Source organism: Pyrgilauda ruficollis, unplaced genomic scaffold, assembly GCF_017590135.1.
Source record: "Pyrgilauda ruficollis isolate IOZ18807 unplaced genomic scaffold, ASM1759013v1 scaffold2, whole genome shotgun sequence".
Lineage (NCBI taxonomy): Eukaryota > Metazoa > Chordata > Aves > Passeriformes > Passeridae > Pyrgilauda > Pyrgilauda ruficollis.
This window is the reverse complement of record NW_024519206.1, coordinates 21,741,026-21,767,949: the sequence shown is the minus strand read 5'-3', so window position 1 is coordinate 21,767,949 and position 26,924 is coordinate 21,741,026. Positions and strand designations below refer to the sequence as shown.

General features: G+C 40.8%; 2 protein-coding genes across 2 annotated transcripts in view; both read left to right on the top strand.

Annotated features, from left to right (window-relative positions):
* Positions 1 to 16,522, top strand: part of CPNE4 (copine 4) — a 225,316-nt gene extending 208,794 nt beyond the window's left edge. Inside the window, exons 13-16 of the mRNA XM_041466406.1 lie at positions 3,111 to 3,162; positions 7,435 to 7,568; positions 9,640 to 9,876; positions 16,367 to 16,522. Of these exons, the coding sequence (XP_041322340.1) occupies positions 3,111 to 3,162; positions 7,435 to 7,568; positions 9,640 to 9,876; positions 16,367 to 16,498 (555 nt within the window). The 3' untranslated portion in view covers positions 16,499 to 16,522. The remainder of the gene's footprint in view (positions 1 to 3,110; positions 3,163 to 7,434; positions 7,569 to 9,639; positions 9,877 to 16,366) is intronic.
* A 6,079-nt stretch (positions 16,523 to 22,601) lies between these two features.
* MRPL3 (mitochondrial ribosomal protein L3) overlaps positions 22,602 to 26,924 on the top strand; it is a 28,745-nt gene continuing 24,422 nt past the window's right edge. Inside the window, exons 1-4 of the mRNA XM_041466600.1 lie at positions 22,602 to 22,700; positions 24,462 to 24,640; positions 25,434 to 25,525; positions 26,305 to 26,403. Coding sequence (XP_041322534.1) covers positions 22,627 to 22,700; positions 24,462 to 24,640; positions 25,434 to 25,525; positions 26,305 to 26,403 — 444 coding nt within the window. The 5' untranslated portion in view covers positions 22,602 to 22,626. The remainder of the gene's footprint in view (positions 22,701 to 24,461; positions 24,641 to 25,433; positions 25,526 to 26,304; positions 26,404 to 26,924) is intronic.

Sequence of the window (26,924 nt, the reverse complement as noted above, 5' to 3'; positions counted from 1 at the left end):
CTTAGGTGTTCAAACTTTTGCCTCCTTTTTGTCATTCGTTTATTAGTTCTGGGAGTGTCATTCAAGGGCTGTGTCATTCAATATGAGAAAGATGCCATTGAATATACCAGCTTTTGATTCTCTGAGATCAGCATGGTTTGCCCTTCAGTCACAAAGCCCCTGCATGTTTAATTAAAAAAAGGAAAAAAAGAAAAAAAGGAGGGAAACTCATCACCTTGCACTGTTTGGAAAGCAAAAGCATTGAATGTCTGATCCAAACCACCTTTTGACATGTATGAGCTTTACATGGAGTCCTACCAGGTAGCAGCCCAAATTTAGGAAGGCCTTCAGTATGTGGTATAAGTCTGAAGTCTCTGCTGGTTTGGACACTCTTGAGTTCTGGCCACCACAGGGAAGACAGCAAAGGGGCAGGTTGAAGCACATTTGGCTTTGCTTAACAGAGTGGGAGATGAGTTCTGAGCATTTGGAGAAGCTCTGTTTAAAACATATCTGCTGTTGCCTTGCCTCGAGTGATGATTTCCTGTTTGTGAACCATCACTGAGCTGCTAAAAATATTTCTCTCCTTCACATTATACTTAAATCTTGTTTAAATTGTGATATATTACTCAAAGAGCATAGGAAACAAGCCAATGCTTCTGCACATTCATTGTGTTTCCTGTGCTGCCTTCAGGGTACATTTTAACACTGCTCTGTGAATCAGGATGACAATGTATGAGGGCCATTTGCTTTAGGAGGATAGCAGCTGATGCTCAGACAGTATTATTTTTTGGATCATTGTGCAGGCTGACTAGACTTGGGCTTTCCTTATTGGCCTGAACTGTTGCCTGTTAAATAATAGCCTGGGTGCCATAGCTCTGAACCAGATAAATTGTTTGCATTATGTGATAAGAGGTATGGCAACAAAAGCAACCCAACCATGCTTGCATGTGAGATTGAAATACTGTATTCGTAGCTTTTGAAAATACTTGTATTTTCCTTTAGGTATAATTTCAAATGCATTTGGAATAAAGAAATAGAATCACTGAAGAGGCACAGTGTTGGAAGAATCAGTCTGCAATACATAAACATGCATTGCCATCCTTCTTGCTTTTCTAACACAGTTAATGCAAAATACAGAATCCCTAAAGGAAAGAAAAAGGCTAATGAACAACAACAAAAAATATCAATGCGAAAACTCCCATAACAGTTCTTGACAGATGCAATTACCTTTGGCCTGCAGCTGGTCATGAGACTGGCAGATACCAGCTGGGCAAAGTGCACTGAGAGACATCCAGAGCAGCCAGGCAGAAGGGCTCTGGAGCACCTCTGAAGTGTGTCTGGCAGCCCTGATCTTCTGTGCTGCTCAGTGGGGAACATAAATAGTGACTTCCTGCATTATCTTCCATGGCCAAGTAGAATGTACTGAATAGACCCTGTAAAACCCTCAGTAAGACTGATGCTTGGTGTAGACATGCTGAATGCCTGGCTGGGCTGAGGCAACTGCAGTCTTCTCAGTGAGGTTTTGCTTCAGTCCTTTCCCATCATGGTAGAAGAACTGCTTTATTTAACCTCTTAATAATGGCAGGCATCATTGTGGTAAGCAAGACTAGCATGTGATGGGGAAATTCCACTTCTCTAGGAAGAACTCTCTTTGGCAATAATTAATCAACTTACACCACTTCACTTTCACAGAAGCTTCTCTGCAGTCACATATTTCATCTGTGGGTCCCTTAGTCATAAACCAATTTCCATAGCCTGCTGTGGAGACATCTAAACTAGCAAATCAAACAGCAGCATCCAGAAAACAAATCTCTTCCTGCAAATAATCCTGGTTCCATTGTATTAGAGGTTGCTTTCCATATCACTGGGACTGTTGGCACTTTTGAAGACCCTACAGAGATCTATAAAGCTTTAAATGTGTATAATTCCAGTTATATAAATGCCTTTTTAAATCTGGGATGATACACCTAAATTCAACTTCAAATTATGCAAATTACCTGCTAAACTCTCAGCCACTTTTTGCAAGTCAAATATATATATAGATACACACACACACATATGCATATACATGTAGAGAGATATATATATAAACATATATGTATATTCACACATTATGCATTGTGAGACAAAATCTGAGCTTTTTCATTCAAGAAAAATTAAGACAAACAGAATTAAGAGGCTAGGCTTCAGACCCAAAGGATTAAAAGGAATCAACACTTTTCAATGATCAAAGAAAGAAGTAAAAAGGAATATGAAAAAAAAAATGCAGGCAAGAATCAACCTTAAAGAGGAATTCTGGAACTGGAGATTTACAGTGTCTAGCACTATTTAAGAATACAAAAGTCTTATATTATTTTCCCAGGGCACCAAAGACAAGATACTTTGTTTTGTTAGAAAATCAGCTACTTTGTTGTATTCACGGTAAATTCTTTTAAAAAACAGCTCTGCAGGATTTAATGATAGATTGAGAAACAGACAGAGAGCAAGAGAGAGATTGGAATATTCACCACATGCAAGGAAAACCAAGAGTCTTCAGGATTTTTTTTATTTATTACCCCCCAGAATACTCTTAACATTTTAACCAACTTAGACTCTTTACACTTTTTACACTAATATTGCACAGTGGATCCTTGATTTCTCTGTAAAATTACTTTCCCAGTACTCCTTGGCCTTAGATGAGGAACTGTTCACACAGTGAGGTCAGGATGCATAAATGAGCTGAGTTTCTGCAGTCACTGCTGTATCACAACCTGCTTTCTCTCTCCTGCAGTCTGAGATGCTGAGTTAGGGAGAGCTGGCATTTAAATGGCCTCAGCAATGTTGTGCCCAGCATTGATAGCCCAATCCTGACACCATGTTTATATGATTTTTAAATGTATTTGGGTGGGTTTTCTTCATGCCTTTTTTTGCTTTGTTTTGTTTTGTTGCTGTTGTTATTGACCAGTTTGATTCCAGTTTTGCTACTTTGGTTCTGCAGGGAGCTCCAGCTGGGACTGTATTTCACACTTAACAGCTGAAAGCTTGAAAGATCTCCAGTTTACCACAGAAAAAATGTCAAGAGTTTTTAACCACAAGTCTTCTTGGAATAATTTTTCTGACAACAGTCTTCTTTTCTTTCTATTTATCTGCAGGTCTCTCATGACTTCGCAATCAATTTCAATGAAGACAACCCAGAATGTGCAGGTAATGCTCACAGAAGGACAGACTGCCATAGTTTTGCTCTGTGCAAAATGCGCATTTTTTTATTGCATCACCTGAGTATTATTCAAAGTGGTTTTATTAAAGAGGGCAGCTAGGATTTGGGGACCTGACAGGCACCAAACCATTGATCTTAACTTTGGAAATCTTTGAAAGTGCCATACAATAATTTCCTGAATTATTAGTAGGTGGACATTCAGCACTTGGACTTCCTGGAATCACTTGCCTTTCTGAGAAGTAGACTAATTTAAAATCTTCAGCTACCTCAGCATCATAGGTTGTGCTGCAAAGAAGGATATGAAAAAGCAGGCTGTGAACCTCTGTGATCAAAAATTTCCTCAGTTTAGAGCCAGTTCTTCGACCAGACCTATAGCCTGCTGCAAGTCAAGGGCAGGGAAGCAGCTGATGACTATTGTGGTAGAAAGAAACCTATTTTCCTGAGAGCAAATGCAGCAGGAGGCTACAGTGTAAGATATTGCTATTGTTCTACCAATAGTCATTAATCCTTGGTAATCAGAGGCCAGATTTATGTAGCAGATGTTACTCTATGTCTTGTATTTGCAAATGAGATCTGCAGTGACTGATGCTGTCTTTTAAAATCTCCTGCCACAATTCACACATTTTGTAAAAGACAATAACAGGAAAATGACCTCTAAACCCAGTAACAGTTATGAGTCTTGCTCAAGTGATCACTGCTATCTAAAATCGACAGGTTGTTATTCCCCCTTATCCTTCTGCTTCCATCCAAATACTGAACTGGATATTTCAAAATGCTCTTCCTGTTCAAATTTTCTAGCTGCTCCTTTCAGCCCTTCTCAGGCTTATTAGTGGCTTTCTTTTGGGCATGGGCAGCAAACATGTTCAGGATGAGAACTAAGATGTAGAGAAATGAAGTGAGGAAAAGAAGAGAGGACAAGCAATTCAAGGGAGAGAGACATTAAAAGAATTCAGAGTTCATGCATCTTAAATGCAAGACCTGGTTTTGGTTCAGTGGTCATTCCTGCTTTGTTGTTGCACTTGAATTGTTGGATTGCCCCAGCCTTTGCAGGTCATGTGCTTGAAATGCAATTGGGCATAAGTCCTGCAGCTGCCTGATGTGCTCACACGGCTCTTTACAGTGCTTTTAAGGAGTTGAAAGGAGCAGAAGTTACATGTATGCATCTAGAAGTGCTTGTAAGCTTGTAAGCCAGCTTGATGTTGAGACTTCAGTGTGGGGATGGAGTGGGGAAACAAAAGAAACCTCAGCATTCCATCTGGATCATCGTATTTAATAATGTGTCATTAAAACAGTTAACAGTGGTCAGCATTAGGTGATAACATATTTACGTGTGTAGTGTTCAAAAAGAGCTTGTTTCTCAATCTAACTGCAGGATATTTGTGACCCTTTGTAAACTACAGAGAAAAGCTCTAGCAGTCCATGCAAAGAACACTTATTTTTATCCCCCGCCCTTGCTTCTTCTTTTGAATTAAAGGCTAATTCTTTTATCACACTGCCATTGTTATATAATGATTTTTATTGACTGAAAAGGCTGCTGGCACCAGATCTAGGTGGTGCCAGCAGCACAGTCTGGACAGACAAACCCTCTGTAAGCAAGGGATTTACTATCCAAACCACACTCTGTGTGCAAAACTAAATGCAACAATGGAAATGAAAGGGGGTAAAAAAACCAGGAAGGAGCTGCTCTATGAGGCTTTGCTTATGTCACTTAATAATTTAAACTGTATTTGTATCTTTGCATAAGACTCAGTTATCTGCTGAGTTAGCCCATTGGCTGAAAGGAGTTCTAAGCCTAAGAAAACATAAAAAAGTTGTTGCAACATGAAAGAATACCAGAGAAGAAATTTTGCAGCATTTGCACCTGTATCTGCAGGATATTAAAAGCACTTATTTATCTAAAAGGATACCTTTTTAAATAATATCAACCTGGGTGAAAGCAAGAAGGGGACACAAACCACAAAATGTGTTGTTTATTCCTCTGCTGCAGCTTGTTCATCTGCCTGTCATGGGTGCTTGTTAGTTCTGTGATATTTTCTAGATGCTCTCACTGTATTAGGTGTCACAGGGAACACTAACATCAGCAAGTCATGTGGAGAAAGGATGCAAGAGTGAGAAGGAGATAAAGTGCTTAGTGATTACACTATTTTACCTTGTAATATCTAGCATACTTGCCAGAAAATAAAGTTGCTTAAGAATATCTTGTTTTAAACAAAGAAACAGCGGTTGGATGTGATTTAAAAATGTATGTGTTTATTTTCCCTTTGAGGAATGAAATCCTTTTCTCTGTGGAAGCAGAGCTTTTTCTGGCACAAGGTAGTGTGAAGCATCACTCTACATACAGGGACAGACAAATATTGATATGCAGAGCGTTGGAATTCATAAAATATGGATATCCTCACCTGTTACCATTTCCGTTCTTGAAAATTTTAGTATTTATAGTATTATATTTTGTATATTTGTAGTATATAATTTTATAGTCTTAAAATTAATACTTAGTTTATTATCTGAGGAAGAAAGTAGGCAAAAACCTCTAGTCTGAATGAATGTTTCTGCACATCTATCTTAAACCCATATATGTATGCATACACTGTATTTCATTGGAGATGCTGAAAGTGGATTCCAAATAAAAATGTAAAGAGTTGAACTGTAAAAAAAAAAGCACACATGCCTAAGATAAAGGAGTACAAGAACATCAAGCTACAAAGTAATCCTCACACATCCTGTTGAGTTGGGATTGGATAGGCAGTAGATATTTCTAAAATATATTAATCTGAGAAATCAAATAAGAAATTATATTTCTAGAACATGTCTCTTTCTAAGATGAGAGCAACTTTCTGACATGAACAACACTAAATCTCTGTGGAATGCAGGGAGTAAGTTTTATCTTACATTATTTTACTGCATAAGAAGAAAAGTATGGTGTATCTTGTCACCATCTTAGGAAAGATTTATGAGGCCTTCATGCAACATCATTAAGTATATGTAATGAAATCCTTAGCAAGTTTAAAATTGGGAGTTACCAAAAGGTCAGTTTTGCAATATGCAATTTAGTCATTGGAATTACCAAGGGACATTTTGTAACACTACTTTACATTTCAGCCAATGCAGCTATAATTGGAGCAAGTACTTTTGTTTGTTGGCACTGCAGTGGAAAAATATATCTGTAGCTATCTCTAAAGACAGAAAATGGTGTTCTCCACCACTTTTTCATAGGAGTGTATGTGTGTCATTATAAAACAATTACAACTCCCTGTCATTTGTTAGCAAAAACTCTGCACCCATCTATCCTGTAAATATGGTTGGGTAAAAAAATCTCATGAGTGAGCGAGTTTCCCTGCAAACTGAAACTGGCTTAGAATCTTACCAAAGCTATTTCATTCTTCAGCATCCTTTGCAAAGCTTTTCAGTCTATCGCTTTCTTTCCAACATTAGACCTCTAATCCTTTAGGTCTGGTAAGCTGGGAGTTCTGAATGGGGAGGCTAATGTGCATCACTTCAAGAAATCCTTCTTCTCAATGATTGAAAATACCAATTTCCATTCTGTGATCTGTCAAGTGTGTCAGCAAAGAAGTCTTTGCTCCCTGGTCTCACTATATATCCTGAAATGAAAAAGCCAAAAATAGCTAGTTCTCCATCAAAATTTCTCAGCTGAAGCTCATTTTTCTGTAGGCTGCAAAGCATCCTGCTGTTTCTTTCAAGGTTTCACAGCTTTTGGTCATAGTCAAATTCAACCTATGAGTGATTATGCAAATTAACCCTGAAAAATTATTTTCTTAGCACAGGAGAGTGAAAAGATGTTTTGAATTCCTTAACAGCTTTAGGGCATAAGTACAAAGGACAAATTTGTTGGCAACAGCCATGATAAACAAAAATATTTATCTGAAGAGGAGAAATAATTGTTTAAGTGTTTCTTAATGTGTGTTTAGACTTTCATCATGAATCTTAGTTGTTGATCAGGAAGCTATCATATCTTAAACTGAGAAGAATGGAAGCTGTGGCATTGCAAGCTCATACATGAAAAATAGACATTAAAAGCTGCTGGAAAGGAGAAGCATGGTATAATAATTATATATTACAAACTAGATTTAAGACAGCTAGAGACAGATTCCTGGAAATTATCTTAAGATTCTAGTCCTTGCTTGTCATGTAGTATTTTTAATTTGTTCATTAAGAACCTACCTTTCATTTACATTTTGAACAAGCCTGATATAGGCAATGTGCTCCACATTTCTTTTTCTTTTTTTGGTTTTTCATGCCAGGAATACAAGGTGTTGTGGAAGCTTATCAGAGTTGCCTTCCCAAGCTGCAGCTGTACGGACCGACAAACATTGCTCCCATCATCCAGAAAGTGGCAAAATCTGCATCAGAGGAGACCAACACCAAGGAGGCCTCGGTAAGGGAAAAAAAACCTGTGTTTGCCTTTTTTTCCTTGTCTGATGATGGATCTCTTGTAGGCCATCAAGGCCTTTTAATGCAGATTGCACCTTACCAGTTTTTATTAACTGCCTTCACTGAAGGCAGCTTAAACCTCTGTCAGCTGGAACAGTGTATCCAGTCTTTCTAGCTTTGATTGTCACAGCTTTAAACTCTTTCCCCACTGATCTATTTCCTGCTTTTAGGGCTGTTTCACTGTAGCACACCCAGTTCTTCACTGTGGAAATAGAAATGGTACTACTAAGGTTACAAAAATTGAGTATTGAAGCCCTAAAAGTCTTGGTTGTACCACGAGATGAGTTCAAATGATTCCCAGTTCAGACTATCCAATTTCATATCTCCTGCACAGGCTGTACTAAAATTTTTTGTTCACCTAGGGAACTTTTCCAGCAATTCATTTGAAAATGGTAAGGATACAGTTTCCAGCTTGTTATTACTGATCAAGTAATTTGTGCCTTTTAGAAATTGGAAGACAAATCTGTTATCCTGCACCTGATAAAAACACTAGGACAGATTTCTCGAGATAAAAGACTTACATATTGATCATGTTTTAAATGTACACTCTTGAGATGCATTAAGTTTATTTTGATCCTGTTTTCAATACAGAATGGGAGAAAGGGAGAACAAGAGAAATGGATCGAATATGTGAGCGAGTAGGTCTGAGCCATTTAGAAGAGCAGTGCTGTAAAGGAGTAAGGGATGTAAGAGAGACACTGTGTACTGCAGCACAAAAAGTGCCTAAGTACAGAACAAAATAGAGCTGTGCACTGGCATGTGCATGATCACCTGGCCTAGAGCGTTCTCTAAGCTTTCTTCATGTGCTGGGCCTTTTTTAAGTCAGCACTTCTAGGGCAGCAGTTATCAAATATTTCTGTTCACGAGTCTGGGCTTGTGACTGATATTTACAAGAGCATGTAGTGACAGAACGAACGGTAATGGCTTCAAACTGAAAGAGGATAACTTTAGAATAGATATTAGAAAAAACTCTTTACTGTGAGAATGGTGACACACTGGAACAGGTTGCCTGGAAAAGCTAAGGTTACCCCATCCCTGGAAATGTTCAAGGACAGACTGGATGGAGCTCTGAGCAACCTGGTTTAGTGGAACTTCTCCCTGCTTCATCATCTGTTCCGCCTAGATGATCTTTAAGGTCCCTTCCTATCCAAACCATTCTGTGATTCTGTGATTCCACTGATGTTTCCAGAATCTTGATAGTATTTAGGGTTCCAATCCTAAAATAGGGAATTGCTATGTCTGAATTTCCATACCCACCTAATCCTGAGGTGGCTCACTCTATTCCCAGTGTTGCTCCTGATCTAATATGCCTTACTGAATAACTTCCTTCATTCTATAACTAAGCTTTCCCCTTTCTATCTGAATAACAATTTATAGTATGAATGTTCAAGATTAAGTTTTCTCCCTGCATGTTTTATTTGTGGCAGGACAAGATGATTGCAACACTTTGAGGTTTTACCACTGTATGCACCTAAATATTATTAATGTTTAGTGTGTTGGTATTGCTCATGCAGAGTGACCAAATCCTATGATTTGTTCATTTTTCCTATTAATGCACTATAAATTTCTTATAAATTACTTCAGCTGCCCAATTATTAATAAAGGATTCAAGTAAGGGCCACTCTTCTCCATTACCAAGTCATATGTCATAGCTCATGATCCCAGTTCAGTGGGCTTTGCAGATTTGGGAGAGAAATGACAAGCTAACCAAATTGCTTGCTCTCCTCTGGAGAATGAGAAAGCCTCTCTTTGGGGCTCTGTATGAAGAGTATGAAGATGGATATATTCCTGCCTTGCTCTCCTCAGAGACCCCATTACTCTGCAGAGGAGAAATTAGTAGCTGAGGAGTTTGGAATAGAAAATTCTATATAGTCAATAAAAAGGCTCTTTTCTCTTTAGAAAGGTCCATGAGTGAGTTACCAGAAACACTTTTATACTTTTTAACTTAAAAGGTTAAGCAGCTTTGGACTGTTAACTAACTACACAATTTTTCCCTTCTTGTTCAACAACTTCAGCAATACTTCATCCTGCTGATCCTGACGGACGGGGTCATCACAGACATGGCTGACACCAGAGAGGCCATCGTCCACGCCTCCCACCTCCCCATGTCAGTCATCATCGTCGGAGTGGGCAACGCTGACTTCAGTGACATGCAGATGCTGGACGGTGATGACGGCATCCTGAGGTCTCCCAAAGGCGAGCCAGTGCTTCGAGACATTGTCCAGTTTGTGCCATTTAGGAACTTCAAACATGTAAGCTGGTTTTTCCATCCTTGCCACAGAAGGGTGAATGGGTATAGTGAATGATTCATGAGGCTGGGCTCAGCTTTGCATATGCATGAAGGGTTGAGTAAGTCTATGGCATTATTGTGTCAGAAATAGTGAAAAAGAAAGGAATCAGAACATGTTCCATTACTGAGTTGGTGAGGGTGGGAAAGGAAGTGATGAGGCACAATCCCTGTGCTTTTTGTGGTGCCAGTCCTTGCTTCCACTTTCTGCCTGATTTAATTTGGTTACTTTCCCTGCTTTATTTTTCCTTGTGTCTGTTTTCCATTCTCTTTTGCATCTGTTCTATTAGAACTACTGTATTCTGCTTTCCATTCCTTCATTTCTTTAGGCAGATGAAATGGCTTTGAATTTGTCCTCACAGTGTTCCCCAGGAGGCTTTTTCTTTATTGAGGTTTGATCCCTGAGTTCTCAAATGCAGGACAATCCACCCACAGCATCCTGGTTACCTCCAAACCCTGTCCCAAATTCTGTACAAGAACACAGGCAAGAAAGTGCCATTACTGAGAGCTTCTCTCTGCCCTCAGCCAGCTGTTTCTGACTGAGGCCAGTGTGGTGTAGAAGACACTCTAGGAAAGAAAGGAGCAGAACCAGCATTAAATTGCCAAATCTAAAGTAAAGCTTTGGTCATGAACTTTTCTTCTCAGTCTCCTGCCCTGCACTGTACCATCTGTTCCAGGGACTTTTCAGCAGCAGGGTAGGCACAGCATTCACCAGCAGAAGGGGCTTTCCCACACCCAGAGGGGTTTTTCAGAGCCCTTTTCCTCCATATGGAGGCATGCATTATGTTCCTCTGCAATCCTGTTCCCATCCCTTTCCTTCGCTTTCTCCATCTTTCTCTCCCTTCTTTCCTCTCACTTCTGTTACATTTATTTGGTTCTCAAGACTGGTTTTTTGCTCTGTCTAGGAAGGATATCCTCAGTATTTGATCTGAGATTTTTTTTACCTCACAGTGCAACTGACTCATTCTCCGCATGAGATTGCTCTTTTCAATCTGCTCCCATACACTAGAGATCCTTAGATTTGGATATGTCACAGCCAAGTTCTCAACTCTGGGCTGGTTTTGATCTGCATATGGGTTTGCACTGCTTACATTTCTTTTTAAATTTAGCTCCTCTCTTGGTTTTTCTGTGATTTTTGTCACTACATGAACTTTTTTTTTTTTCTGTTTGCTACTTCTAAAATACCTTAATTTTTCTCTTTGCAAGGGTTGTTCTTTTTTTCTCATTTCAAAATGCTATTTTGCAATATTTGCCTTAGATCTATCACACAAACTCTACTGAGGAGCAAGAGAAACAAACTTGTTCCTTAGTTTCCTTCTAGCTTTATGTAAGCCATGGATGCACACAGGAGGGAGAACTCACCTTATGCTATTAGTTTGGTGCCACCATGCCACATAGCTGCAGATTGACTACTGAGTTGTAGACACTCACATTTCTGTGCTGACAGGGGCAGACAGCCACCTACCTGCTGAATCAAAGTATGAGCACAACCACCTCAGAGCTTGTGATTCTTTCAGCACATAATCACAAGTGTGTAGCGCTGCACTGTAGTCATTGGAAAAGTGTCCAGAGCTGAGTTATTTATGGGCTAGTGGGAGAGCTACTTTTAATTAGGTGAAAACATGTTTCTGCAAGGAACTGGCAAAGCCAGCTACATTTGTTATTTTTAGTTTCACTTTGTTTTTTATTATAAAGCTAAAATCATCCTGGGTTTAATAGATTAACGCAGACAGTTGCAGTTCTGGGCTCTAAATATATTGTGCCCCTGGTGTTAACTTGTGACTGAATCTGTGGCATTGTTATTGCCAGAACTGGTGAAATGACAAGCATATATTCTTTTTAGCTGATTTAGATTAACTTCCCCAGGACTTGGAGACAAAAGCAATCTTTATGTATTCTTCTTGTTAAATAGCGATATTTTTCTCCCTCTTTCAGTAGCAAAGATAATATAGGTATAGAGATAGATTTGTATTTGCTCTATCAGAAAAGTTAATATATCTTATACAACCTGATATTTAGTCTGTTTATTGTCATCTTTCAGCTTTTCAACAAATGTCAGTGTAATGGATGACTGCCCATAACAATAGTCACTTCTGGTTGAATTTCTTTATTGTCATATCCCAAATAATCTCTCTCTCTCAACAAAGTGACATTCACATCTTCCTTGCTTATTTAGCACTAACAAAAGACCATACATCAGCTAGTGAAATAATTTTTCATGGGAGAAATGAGTGTGATGTTTTGATTCAAATTTATTTTTCCCCACAGAGGAAATGCAGATTTAACACATTTGGGAGATTTTTGTTAGATGAGTTCTGACCAAACACAAGAATTTACATACATCAGCATATTATTTTTGACAGCTTGAAGCAAAATACATGTTTAGGTAAAAATCCCATTCCTTTTGTCAATGTACCTTGTGTTAATTTATTAAGTAGAAAAAAAAAAGTTGAAAGATCTTTTTAGAAAGATTAAAAATCAAATTGTATAAGGTTTATAGGTTTTTCTGATAAATCAAGTATTTATTTATTCCTAAATCCATATTATATCTATTATGACAGAAGGAGAGAAGAAAATGTTATGCCTGAGCATTTATTTTTTTGTTTTGCTGGAAGAGTAAACCAAAATTCCCTTGGAGTCGACCCAAGCAATATTTTTTTTCATTACTTCTATTCTCAGGTCAGCTTGGAACTCAAAATCTCATATCTATCCAAAGAGATCAAAAATAATCTGTGCAAAACCTTCCCCTTTGAGAAATGGAAGGGGGGGAGAAGGAAGTTGTAAAAATAATATATAGACTGAATCCCTTTTATTTTATAAGTTTGACTTCAGAGAAGGTTTTGAGCCTGCACAGCACTCAAAGAGGCATTTAACACATTTTAATTAGTTATTCACATACCTAAAATCTTATACCCACATCAATGTTTTACTGGCTTAAGACTCAGTGTAGACAGCAGGCTCTATTATAGGGGTTTCATCTCCTGTGTGATACAGTGCAGCAGAAGTACTTCAGTAAAACATTTAAGCTCTTTCTCTCTCTCTTTAAGGAGTATCTTTGAAGCCATCAAAATAATAATAGCAACTGTAGTGACTCTTGGCAAATCCTATAGTTTGTAGTATAGTAGAGGCTTGATAAAATCAAGGTAACCATTAACACTTAAAACATGTCCCATTGTATAGTGGGTGACATATGCCATTCACTAAAGGGGAACATATCAAACAAAGGAAACAGATTTTCCCTGAACCCACGTGACTTTTTTCTCTCTGTAATCATCACCACCCCAGTAATGTGAGTGTCCTTCACCTGAAACTATAAAACAGTGATGTTCCATCACTGAAACGCCATTGAAGAAAATCACCTGCCTCAATGCATTCACAGTCCTATTTTAAGAAATGAAATTTTCTGCCTTTGGGATGTATGATATATTTACTGGGCACAAATCTGATGCCACAGGTAGATTGTATTCCATTCTTCATTGTATTTAATCACAAAGGTTAACAGCTGTGATTTAATAACATACATCACAACGGAGTGTGGAAAGCACAGCTCATAATCACTGCAAGGAGCAATGTTTTGCACTATGCATTGTAGTTAAAGGTTAAGCATTGTGAAGCTAAAGAACTGAACTAACACCAATTATGGAATCACAGGGGATTATTTTCCTGCTGCTGACTGATCTCACTGTTGTGTATCAGCTATCAATTGATAACTATTCATCTGAGGTGCTTATTGATAGAATGCTCTTCAAGCAGTGGAGAAAATGTTACAGTAAAATATTAATTTAATGTCCCATCTGTGGTAAAGACCCAGCAAAGGCAATCTTTTCACAACACTGATGAACTGGGTCTGTGTTTTGGTTTAGAAGTTACTGAGTGTAATTCTCACTGATGAAAATGCTGCTTTGCACCATCTGATCTGCAAATGAGAGTGCTTTACCACCACAAAAAGTATGTAAGGTACAGGTGGTCCAAATCACCAGAGAGGAAACCAACCCCAAGCCTGTCTTTAGGATGTTCCCTGCTAGAAAGAGCCCCAGGACCAAGAGACATCACTGGCATGATAAAACTCAGTTATGCAACAGTTGCCCATGCTCAGACTGAAGTACGGGTCAAGCCAGCTACCCCAGGGCAATCCCGTGTGGGGCACATATTGCCTGTGAGCCTGTGGGCACAGTAAATGTTTTTGCCTAAACCTCAATAAAAGGCTTTTCAGTTGAGAGCTCCTGAAGTGGCAGTGATTCAGCTGTGCATCTGAGCCCTGACAGAGCCTGTTCTGAAGGGCTGACCCTTCCTTCAGGAGGTATGGATGTGGCATCAGAAGAGAGAAGTGGCAGAGGGAGGATGATGCACAGCAGTGAGTGTCATTGGCCCAAAGTTCAGAACATGTGAACTGCACAGATCCAGAGAAGTTGATGGCAATGCTCCTGCCCAGCATTTTAAAGACAGAGCAAAGTTTCCAGATTGCTACAGCTTGTGTGTGCAGCACTGGCTCAGGGCTCTTCCCCCACTCCCAGTTTTTTACCTCTGTGTAGGGTTGTATTTTTAGTAAGACAGCACAGAGGCAGGCTAAGGTATGTACAGCTTTGACACACTGGGAAGGAGATTTAAAAAAACAGTAATTTTCAATACTATAGTAGAAATCAGCCATTTGTGTGATTCCAAGGGGTATTTTCTGATTATTTTAGTTGGAACTGTATGAACTTTAAGGTCCCTTCGAACCCAAATCATTTCATGATTCTATAAAACAGGTTTAGGCAAGAATTGGGCAGCTCTGGAAAACAATGCATTTCCCTTTTCAGGATTAAAGTGAATGGGTTCTGTTACTGTGTAATACCTTAGAACACTTGCTGCACTGACACATAAAGTATGCTCTATGTTTTGCCAGTTTGCTCATACAGAAATGTTCCAGGCTTTTTTGGCTGCACAAATATTTTGATATAAATGTCACAGCATTTAATTTTATTTGTTACTAATCCCATACATGAGTCAAAATACAACAATACAGGAGAAAAAAAACCCCAACTGTTTCTGGTTTTGCCAGCATTATCTTTGTATTTGCAGTATTATAACATTTGATACTGAAAATTCTAATAGTCTGGAGTTTTCTTCACCTTTGGATTAGTGTGCCTACAAATAGATTACCTTTTGCATGCTATGTAAGCCAAATTTTAAGACTCTGTAAGGATAAGGATGCCACCCCATGAAACAGAATAGGTCAAAAAATAGTCAATACAACCACTTTGTGACATCGTAGTTTTGCAGCTTGGCTGATAACACTACAGAGGAAGAGAATGAGGAAGAAAGCGTTCATTAATTTGGGAAAAAGTGCTTGGTGTGCAGAAGAAATGTGATCCAGCCACCGGCTGAGCTCCCATGCATCGTCTGAGATGCAGTCTGCACTTTCTGGAGATAAATACATCAATTTAAACCTCTCAAAATGACATTTAAGTGTTTGCATTTTTACTGCATTTTTGTGGTGGGCTCAAAGGAAACATGGCCAAGAAGGCTGGCTCCTGAGGATGTGGAACCAGCTCTACCCAAACACTTAGAAACAAGAAAATCCAAAACACGGGGCAAGAGGGTGCATGGGAGAATGAGTCCAGCTTTGTCACTGCTGACTTCAGGGACTGAGGAATGTTCATGCAGCACACACAGGTAATGGTTGCCCACAAAACATCCACAGCCCCCTCTGCTTAAAATGAAGCATTTCAGGGTGTGAGGCAGCGACTCTGTGTGGCTGATGGAGGGCAGGGTTTCTCACTGCACTGAGGGGGAGCCCTCCTCCCTGCCTGGGGTGAAAAGCCAGTGGCCATCTCTATATCTGTCCCTACCTTTCAGGGTCATCAGTTCTTAGTCTGGTGGACACCTGCCATTTTTACACTGCAGGAAGAGCTTTAAAGTCTCCACCAAGCCTAGGACTGAAACTTTCTTGTAACCATGGCTTAATTCCAATAAATACAAAGTATTTTTTATTGAATTAAAAACTTTCCCAGCCATTAAAACCCCATGCCAGATTCTGAGGAACAGAATGGTGATGAAGGCCTCCCTTTCACAGTGTTGTCCATTCATGTTCAGCTTGGAGCTCTGCGGGGTTCCTTGCTGAACACTGATGAATGAAGTCTTTGCAGCTTTTTATTGTGATATGGTGCCCTCCCAGAGTGCAGGGAAGTTCAGTTACCCTGAACTTAAAATTGTCCAAATGGACCTGGAATCACACAGAGCATTTCTGGCTTAGTGTACTTTGAGGCAGCTACAGCTCCATAACTGACTCATAAAATGAGTTTTCAGCAATAGCGTGATTCACTTTAAGTCTTTTTTGCTTTCCATCTCTGTACCATACTTCCTCCCTTGATCTCATGGCATACTTCCTCCCTTGATCTCATGGCACCAATGGCTCTGAAACCCACGGCACTTCTAGCCAGGTTAATGCTTGTGTTTTCTACCATTTCCTGCAGGCATCCCCAGCTGCTCTAGCAAAAAGCGTTTTGGCTGAAGTTCCAAACCAAGTCGTGGACTATTACAATGGCAAAGGGATAAAACCAAAATGTATGTCAGAGTACGAGTCTTCCAGGACACTAGCTCCATGAACCTGCCTGCACTCTTTTACAAAATTAAAAAAGAAAAATGCTTCTCTCTACAACTACTGTATTTAAAAAATGAAACAAAAAAAAAATAGCACGTTTTGGTGATTTTTAACTAAATTTTTTTTTTTTTGCATGTGTAGCCTAAAGGCTTAAATCTGTCAAGCGGTTGTATTGTTGAAACCTTTTTATGAGAAAAAAAATCCAGAAAAAAAAGGTGAACTCTTTACATTACAGCATGTTGCCTTGAAATAAAAAGTTATCTGTATCTGGTTTTTATACAGGTTTGTTGAAATTTTGCTAAATTTCTTATATTTACACTGTAAAGCATTTTGAAATATTTATTGAGTCGATAGCCAAAATGTCTTTGGTTTAATCTGCTATGAACTAAGAGATTTTTCAAAATGGCAGATGCATGAACTGTATTTTGCATGTTTAAAATAAAAACAACACAGTTTTGCAGTTGTCTTTATTTCTCTCTCTGCCACAAGGCTGCCTGCTTTCAACTTCCATATTCCAAGGGAATGGTAATAAAGTGTTTCAATAGATACCTGACCGAAAGCATGGGCATTTCTAATTTTAGCACCTTATAACATGGACACCCAAACGAGCACACTCAGTCTGTGGCCTGAGTAGTAACTTTTCCAAAGCCTGACAAATCCAGCTGTTACAAAGTGTTCAGACCATAGCTGTAAAGAGATCTGACTGTAAAGAGAGGATGATCCATCGGGACCACATATCTTAAAACATGCCAACTTAATCCAAACAGTCTGGCTGGCTTTCAAACAGGATGTATTTTGGCTATCCAATTTTATAACCTCTTCTGTTTGGTAATTCTTATTTTGTTTCATTTGTGTTTTAAATCTCACATGCAGTACCCAACTCTGTGTGGCACATTTTCCAAATGAAATTTTGCATGGCCTGATTTTGTGACAAACAGTGATTTGTAACTTCATCCTCACACAGATCACCCATGTGTGATAGAAGAACTGTTTTTTACCAAAAGAATATTGAAGCCACCTTTTTTTTTTTAAATAAAAGAGTACATAAAAGAACAGAATGGTGCTGGATTGCACTTTCCATTGAAATATTTCTGTGTGTAAGTGAAGAAATTAGATCAATATTTTCTGTGTTTGAAGGATGTGACTTGTTAAAAACTAAGAAGAAAATTTGACAAAAAATAATCTCTGTGGGATTATCCAAAAGGCACAACTTTGGATGAATTGTACTCCCACTGAATTGAAAACATTCTTGTTGCTAGTTCCTGAAGAAGCTGTTTGGGGCCAGTGCTGAATATTTTGAAAACCTTCCCCTGTGAGCAAGGGCTTTTGGTTAAGAAATACGTATTTTTAAATGAGTTTTCAGGTAACAGTAGTTGAGCTCCCTGATTCTCCTTTAGAGGTATCTTCCATAGGATCAGCTTTGATTGATGATTTTGTACTCTTAAATGAAGGCAGTGGGATAGCCAAGATGTATGGGGCTGCCTCCCCAGCACATTCAGTTCTGCCCCATCTCTATTCTGCAGTGCCATCATTCACACTTGCTTGTAAAGATTTCTTCAGCTGATCAGATACTGAGCAGCAGCCAGTATTACCTGGTCATGGGTATAAATTGTCTGGAGATGTCCAAACGGATAGATCTCAAATCCACATTTCCATGTAATGGCTGACACTTCATTTGAAAGCTTACCCTGACAGGCTGCACATCTCTCCCTCTGTGGGTGTATTTCATCTGGAAGCTACTGTGATCTCCCCTTACGTGTCACACACCATTCTGCCAATGACTCTTAATTCTTACATCCAACACCTCTAGTTTCTTATTCCCACTTCCCCCCTATTTTCTTTCCTTCCCTATTCTCAGGAGGAGCATTTTCTAGCTGTTAAAGCACAGGACTGAAAAATCAATGACTCTGTGTTCTTTCCTCCTCCAGCACCTCATTTTGTTTTCTTGCCCAAGATTTTTAAATGTTCTGCACCTCAGATTCCTCCTCTGTAAAATGAAGGTCACTGTCATGTATCATAAATATCTCACAATAGTACTGGGGTTTAAAAAGTGATTTGAGATCCTTCCTCAGAGGCATGATGGTGCTCTCACCATGGAAAGAGTATTACATTACCCTGGCACTTGCATTACGGGATGTCATGTACAGTTGAGGAGAAGTTCAGCCTTTTCTTTATAATTTCCCAGACTGAATAAAAGAAAGCTTTCAGCAAGAAAATTTAGGAATCAGATAAATTGTCCTTCTGGTACATGTGATCTTTGACTAAACTAATTTTTGAAGTGTTTGTGGTTACATAGAATTGGGCAGTTACAACTCTTCATTTCCAGAGGTGTTACGAGGTGCTTCTATAATGTGGCATCACATAAAATGCAGAGATCAACAGGCTATTGTATGCTGAGCTATATAAACCATCAGTCATTTTCATGTGTGTACATGGTCCATATAAGTGTCTTTAGAACCCCAGCTGCTGCAGATATTTCTGTTTACTTCACAAAATCCAGATTATAAATGCTCTCTACTTAAAAACAAATCATTATCAGTGGTTGATATAAGTCAGCAACTCTGTAGGAGCCCTCAATTACTTGGAAAGGTACCTTCATGGTATTGAAAAATCAATTGGAAATCTTCTTCAGAATGTACAGATCTTAGCATGTAAGACAAACACGTAACAGTGTGGTGAGTTGGTGTAGGATGCACAGAAGACAAAACTGGCCATATGGTAAAGGCTTTCTAATGAGGCTTTGGATGTTATTTTCGTTGCTCCAAGCTACTCTCTGCAATAAAATACTGTGGACTTTGTGCAGGGTAACCTCATTAAATGCATGAATATATCTCTGAAATGGGATTTTTTTTCTCCTGTTTTATCTGCTTAGGGTTTTAGCAAGGCCATTCTGCCTTTAGGCTGAACTGCCATCAATTTCTCCTACAGATTTTTTATGCAAATTTAAACTTCTACTGCCTTTTGATGGATCATTTTAAATTCTGAAAACTGCTTTAAAATAAATTACATCTTGTCCTTCTGAGATAACCAATGATGTAAAATATATTCTCTTCCAACTACAACCCTGCCTTCCTTTTTATCTCAAATCCAATTCAAACAGCAGAAAAGTCACAGAAAACTCCTATTAGCCCAAAATAAATTAACATCTATAATTCTTGAGCCAGATACTGGGATGAGTTGCATTTTTAGTTTGTAGGGGAAACTAAGTCCGCAAGAGATTTGAAAAAAGCGCTAATACACTGCTAAGTGCTTATTACCCTAAGGTAAAACCTTTCCATATAAAGACTTTACCATAATGAACAATGCAGTATTCTAATTTTTTTGGTTTGTTTGGTTTTGGTTGGTTGTCGTTTTTTGGGGTTTTTTTTTTGTTTTTTTGTTTGTTTGTTTGTTTGTTTGTGGGGTGTTTTTTGGGAAGGATGAACTGGAAGATTCCTAAGATAAGTTTATACTTCTCAAGTTATTTTTTTTTTATTTTATTTACAGAAAGTGCCATTTTTGTCACAGAAAAATAGTTTATAGCACCACCTGTCCTTCACACAGAGGTCTTATTTTTACCTGCATGGTAGGTAGCTCCTCATGACCTGAGGAGTTGCACTATACCAGAGACAATTTCAGCAATTAAAGAGCTATATGAATGATAACTGTCAGCCCAGCTGCATGTTTGCTTGCAGCATTCACTGCAAACCATCAGCGGCTGCACTCCCACCCCTTCTTTTTTGTTTTTTCCAATTTCATTGCAAAGTTGGAGAGATCCTCCAAACTGATCAGGTGAAACCCAGGTGACCTCTCCTCCGAAGGCTGACAGTTCAAAAGTGGTGTTTCCACTTCCTGCGGTTCTGAGGAGTATCCAAGGCAGCAGACTGGTGGGAAAGCTTTTTGTAATGGGTGCTCTTCCTTTCTTCCAAAAAAAGTGGCAGCCATTTCCACTGCTGTGCAGAAAGCCTTCTACTGCTGCATTCAGGAGGCATTTGAATTCTTGTCCCACTGATCAGAGCAGGCAGTTTGCCACCTGATTGCACTCAGAGCTGCAGCCACCTTGCTACACACACTCCCCCTCACACACACAAACTTGATGAGTTCATGCCTCTTTAGCACCATGGCAAGCTGCATGCAACTAAAAAAAAAACAACAACAACAAGAAGAATGTTTATTTTGCATCATGATAAATAGGGGGAAAGTACAGAACTGAAATTTTTCTCTCGGAAATGTGTGCCCCCGTGTATTACTTCCAAGTTACTGGTGCAGGAAATCCTGTGTCACCTCAGCTGTGCAGGATGATACGTGAGAAAAGCATCATGCTGTGGCAACAAGGCTCTCTAGGATCAAGGGAGCCCTCTTTACTGGCTGGGAACATCTGCCATGGCTTGGCAAGTTACTTGATCTTGCAATGTGCCTTGATTCCAGTTCTCTAAAATGGGGGCAAATAGAATTTTGCTACTTCCTGGGGATTTTTGGTCAGGTAGGCAACTGTAGGGTTGCCACAGTGCTCAGAAATTGGGACATAACACCTTTAACATTTTTAGACCTTTTATTTCTCCTGCTATAAAGGTCTCTGTCAGAGCAACAGCATAAGCTACCAATGGACCCCATTAGAAAACACATCTGTATGAAACTTAGCAACATCCCTGATGCTGTTCTTGATGCCAGGGAGAGAGCAAAAAGATGCAGTGATTGCTGTGATAGTGGAGATGACTACCCAGCTTCAGAGAGGGAATGTCAGTAGGACTGTAAACTCAGGAGATGCATTTTTGGACACACTATGTGGCTACTTCTTAAAAGGACAAGTAAATTCGGGATAAGGAATGTGTATGAAAGCTACTGGGAAGTTTCTGGATCACAGTTTTGGGTGTGAACACCAAAATAGCCCAGTTACAAGCCTCAAGTGCAACACCCCCACACACACATACCAAAGAGGGGGAGAAGATGGAGTAGTGGGGTAAAGAGAAACGAGGACGGATTCCAGCTGACCATGCTGACAGCTCATGTGTCTTTATAAAAAGGGATTTCTGCTGAAACCAGAAGGGAATCTTGGGTTCATACCCCTTCGCTATCCTAACTAGTGCACTCTCAGCTGTGCTGGGTCTCTGCCCAGAAAAGGAAAAAAAGGGTGAGTCAATTCTGGATACTGATGAAAGCCAGACCACACCAAAACCAGAGTGTCACAGGTACCATCCCTGTGTCAGGCTCCCCAGGACCCTCTGCCTCATTTTAATTAACTCATTTTAATTTAACTTTTCTTGGCTACACTATTAAATACACTTCCCATAAACGCTGCTGCTCGCTCACCATCACACGGCGCAGCCCCTGGCTCGGAGCACACAGTCATAGAGTGATGGGATCATTCCGGGTGGGAAAGGCCTCTAAGTTCATCCATTCCACCCATTATCCCAGCATTGCCAGGGCAATCACACCACCTTGTCCTTAAGTGCCACATCTACATGTTTTTGTGAACGCTCCCAGGGACAGCGATCCCACCACCTTCCCTGGGCAGCCTGTTCCAATGCTTAACCACCCTTTCCAAGGAATTCTCCCCTATATCCGACCTAAACTGCCTCTGGCGCGACTTGAGGCCGTTTCCTCTCGTCCTGTGGCTCATTTCCATGGAAGCAAAGCCCTGAGTGGTTAAGCCCCGCACCCCGAGGAAGTCTGACACAGCAGAGTCGCTTCTTCCCAGACACCAGCACACCCCGAGGGCACCTCCTCAGCCCCTGCAGAAGGTTTTGAGTCCATTGTCCCGCAACCTGTGTGCCTAAGGGGTGCTTGCCAGCGATAAACCCCACCAGCAGCTGCCATTTTCCCGTTTTAGAGACGCGTGTGGTGGATTTCACTGCCTCACGCCTGGAATGCAGGCACAGGAGCGACGGCAGGAATGGAACGGCTGAGGGAGGAAAGGGGCCCGTGGCTATTTCTGCACGTCCTCGCCGTTGCGTGAGGTATTCCCCCGAGTCAGAATAGCTCCATCGGCCACGGGTGCTGTAGCCCACGACTTTGGGGTGATCCGGGAGTTTTTTGTCACTTTTGAGCTCTCCGCCCGCGGGGCGGAACTCGGTGTCCGGGGCAGCACGGAAGGTTTCCAGCGGCGGACACGGCGGGGCCGGAAGGCGGCGGCGGCTCCGCCGGGGTGGCGGCATGGCGGGCTGGGGGCGGCTGGCCCGGCTCGGCGGGCGCCTCTGGGCGGCGGCGGCGCCGGCTCCCGGACACAGGTAGCGGTACAGCTGGGAGGGGAAGGGGCTGCTCCGAGGGACGGGAGGGAAAGAAGAAGCGGCAGGAACAGCGGGGAGCAGAGCGTGGGTCGGCCCCTGTCGCAGCCCTGAGGTCGTAGAATCGTAGAATGGCCTGGGTTGGAGGGGAACCTTGAAGATAATCAAGTTGCACCCTAATGCTGTGGGAAGGGACGCCTTCAGCTAGACCAGGTTGCTCAGAGCTGCATCCAACGTGGCCTTGAACGCTGCCATTGATGGGGCATTCACAGCAGTTCAGTGCCTCACCACCCTCGCGGCAAAGAATTTATTCCTTATATCTAGTCTAAGCCTACTGTCTTTCAGTTTGAACCCGCTTCCCCTTGTCCTGTCACTACAGGCTCTTGTAAGTAGTTTTGCCTCGTCTTTCCTGTGGGTTCCGCTCAGGTGCTGGCAGGTGAGGGGTACCTGGGCTGCCCCTTTCCCTCGGCGGCCGCGCCCCGGCCCTGGGCGCCGTCTGTGGCCGCGGCCTCTGCGTGCAGCTGCTGGCAGCGCCTGGAAGCTTTGTTCGTGCTGCCAGGGGTTACTGCTGGGCCATTCCAGCCTTAGAAATAGCCCCAGCCTGCGGGGGAGTTATGGCAGGACAGGCGTGTTCGCGTCCCAAGTGTCTTTGCAGCGTAGTGAGCGACTTGACCTGCCGTGGTTTGGGTCACCTTGGCCCGCTGGCCACGTGCATTCAGCGCCTGTGCTATCAAATACTCCTTTGTTGACATTGCAGAGGACTGGGGAGCATTCAGTCCTTTTTCAGCCCTCATAACATTTATGGCAGGACACTGAGGTGCTCAGCAGTGTTTGTAGAATCAGAGAGTTGTTGGGGCTGGAAGGGAGCTGAGGAGCCAAGTTCTAAGCTGAGGTCTAAGTTCTTTCTGACAGTGTGACCAGCCCTGAGGTCAGACCAGGTTGCTCAGGGCTTTGTGGTTTTGGGTCTTGAAAGCCTCTAAGGACTGAATCTGCGCAGTCCCTCTAGACCCCAGTGCCACAGATTGTCTTCAGGCTGAACATTTTTTTCCTTAGGGCAAATCTGAATCCCCTTTTTCAGTTTTTAGCACTTCTCTCACTCTCCTGGCATGCACCTCATTGACATGGCCTGCCTCGGTCTTGTCAGTAGCTTTCTCACTAATTATTCCGTGCCACTTGTGAATGGCACTGTGCATTTCTGCTTTGTGGATTTCACTGGGTTCCTTGTTGGCTTGTCCCTCTGGCTGGCAGAGGGACACCCTTGGGCATCATCCACTGCTCCCTTAAAACTTAAAAACAGTGCACTCATCCCCTCTCAGAGGCCCCTGAAAAAGATATTGAACAGGACAAGTTCCTGAACAGACTCTTGGAGAACTCTGCTTGTAACTTGCCTTCTAGTAGAGTCCAAACCATCAGCTGTGATTCCTTCAGCTGATGATCCAGCCAGGTTTTTGCTCAGCTGATAGCCCACCCATCCATGCCATAACATCCCATCTTGGATAGAAGGATGTCACAAGAGATTGTTTTAAGTCTTGCTAAAGTTAAGGTAAACAGTACCTACAGTTATCTCTTTGTTCATGGATCTAGCTGGGGTTTTTTGTCTTAAAAGGAGTGGTTGCTTGCTTTGTTGTTGCTTGCTCCCCTTTGGTATAATTCAAAATACTTAGTCAAATGACAGATAATTAGGTGTTCTAGATGTAATATACGTGTTATGAGACACTTTTTGTACTGATATGACGCTCAAAACTTTTTCCCACCTCTGGAAAGGGGTCAGCTGGGCTTTGTAGTCAGACACATCAACAGTTCAACATGGTGGCATGAGCATCTTTCTGAAGAGAATGTGGAGTTCCTCAAGAAGATAACTGCAGAGGAGTACAAAGCTCAGACAGCCAGCAAGCTGTGCCCTCTGAAAGATGAGCCATGGCCGCTGAATAAGTGGACACCAGGTGAGAAAGTATCTCTTCTGAAATACCCCTGTATGCTGAAATTATTCAGTAACATCAGGATTGTGTCTTGTGAAGTATTCTCCTTTTGGCTTTCACATAAATCACTCAATAAATCTCCATGTAGATAAGTAAATGTAATACATCAGTTCTCTAAAAAGCATTTAAAATATTACAAGATGTTAACAACCTTTAAAGAACTTTTAGTTCTTAAGGTAGTTTATAGTCCATCTCTTGGCCCATCTCACTGCTGTACAACAAGACAATAAATTAAGAATTTGTCAAAAAAGTCTCCTTAGAGTATAAAGTGTATGAACTTGAAAATGTTTTTGTTAATATTGCTGGGCTCTGAAGAAAAAGTGAAATATAATACATCCCACTTCTGGTCTGTGATTACAATGTTATGGACTAGAACACAGAATTAAGTTTTTGAGCTTTCAAAAGGGTCACATCATTTGTGTGGCTTACTTGTCAGGTTGCCATTGCACTGATTGGGGTGGGAAGAACGTCCTACAGCAAACTTCTCAATAGTTAGTTTGGCTCTAATACATGGGCATTGTATTTTGGAAAAGAAAAACTAACCAAAAGTAGTTGCATTTTGTATCAAACACAACAGAAACAGGTAGAATTTTTGGTGGGGTTAAAAACTCCCAGCCTCCCTGCAAGGATTTAGTGGTGTTTTCTCTCCTTCACCTCCTTAGGAAAGATCAGAATTAGTGGGACTTTGCAGATTATTGGATAAACTCTTTCAATTACTAAGTGTGAAGGTGCATCCATGTTCTGTTTTGACCTACAGATTCCATCAGAGTTGGTGTTGTTGCAATAAAACTGGGAATGATGCCAATATGGACCAAATCAGGAGAAAAACATGCTGTCACACTACTTAAGGTGAAATAAACGATAATGAATTTAATCTCCTATACTGCATTCAGATTGTAAACCAGCTGTTTCAAGGAAAAGTGAAACTCACTGCTTGTACAGAGTAGGAAATCCTGAAAGAAAGTGAAGATTTCTTTCACTCCTGTATAGTACACCACGCCCATTCTGCTTATATCCATACTTTCTAGGAGTGGTCTGCCCTGCTGCCTCAGCTATCCAAATGCTGCAGAGCTTTGAGTGGTGTTACCTAGGTGATGCAGCAAAGCTGGGGTTAATTATCCCACTTCACTTCTTTTATTTTTCCACCTGCAGGCATGTTTGGATTAGTTTCACCTTGGTTTCTGAGCCTTTGTAGCTCTGAAGCTGCTTCTTCATATTCTCTGGCAGCTGCTCTTGTGATGAAACCTTCTCCTCACTGGCTGCTGCCACAAGAGGAGCCACTGCTGTGAAAGCCATCAGGTTTACAGGGCAAAGGAGCAGGAGTCTAAAATGGGGGCTCTTACTGTGCTTTGAATGCTTACAATAGAGGTTTTGCAGATCTTGTGTGAAAAAGGTGATTATAATTTCTAGAGCATTTATGAAATTAGTTTGCATTCTACTAGTTGTTTTCTTTCTGAAATAAGCCTTCAGTTCATTGGAAAAGTAATGTCAGTGGTAAAAATGTAATACATTGTCTTACTTGTAGGCTGTGTCTTCTGTTATGAAAACAAAGACTGAATTTGGTGTTTTGTTGTCTTAATGTATACACATCTGCTTATGCTCAGATGAACACTTTTTCTTTTCTCTAGGTTCAAGATTGCCATGTTTTAAGATATGTTTCAAAGGAAGAGTCAGGTGGAAAAACAGCTAAGCTGCTTGTTGGAGGCAAAAATGTATCTCCTTTTTCTGTAAGTGAAGCACTTTGGGTGTCACTGATGGAATAATTGTTTCTGTTGTGATTATAATACAAAAGTAGCATAAGTACACTTCTCTGAAAAAATTATTGACAGGCAAGCATGTTTTGTAATTGATCTTTTGTCACATTCACCTTTGCTGTTTCCTAAAGCAAGTGTAAATTCTTCATTAAGAGAATAGGAAGAGGAACTTTTTGAAAGTTTTGCCTCTTAATTCTCTAGGAAAGCTGTGGGTTTAGGAATTTGCTTTGATGTGCAGTGTCCCATGCTGGTGAAAGGGTTTGAAGGACCACTAGCAGTGGAGAAATGTGTGTTCTTCATGTCTGTGGAGATGCAGTTGAGATGAGGACTGCAAGATACACACTTCAGGAGCCTGTTGTAAGCTTACTCAGCTCCATCAGTTGTTTATAACTTAGTGCTCTAGCTTACTCTTCTGTACTGTCTTTTTAGCTATAGTTCTAATTTTTCCCAGGTCTGTTGGCATTGTTTAGTTTGCCTATAGTTCTGCTGATAAG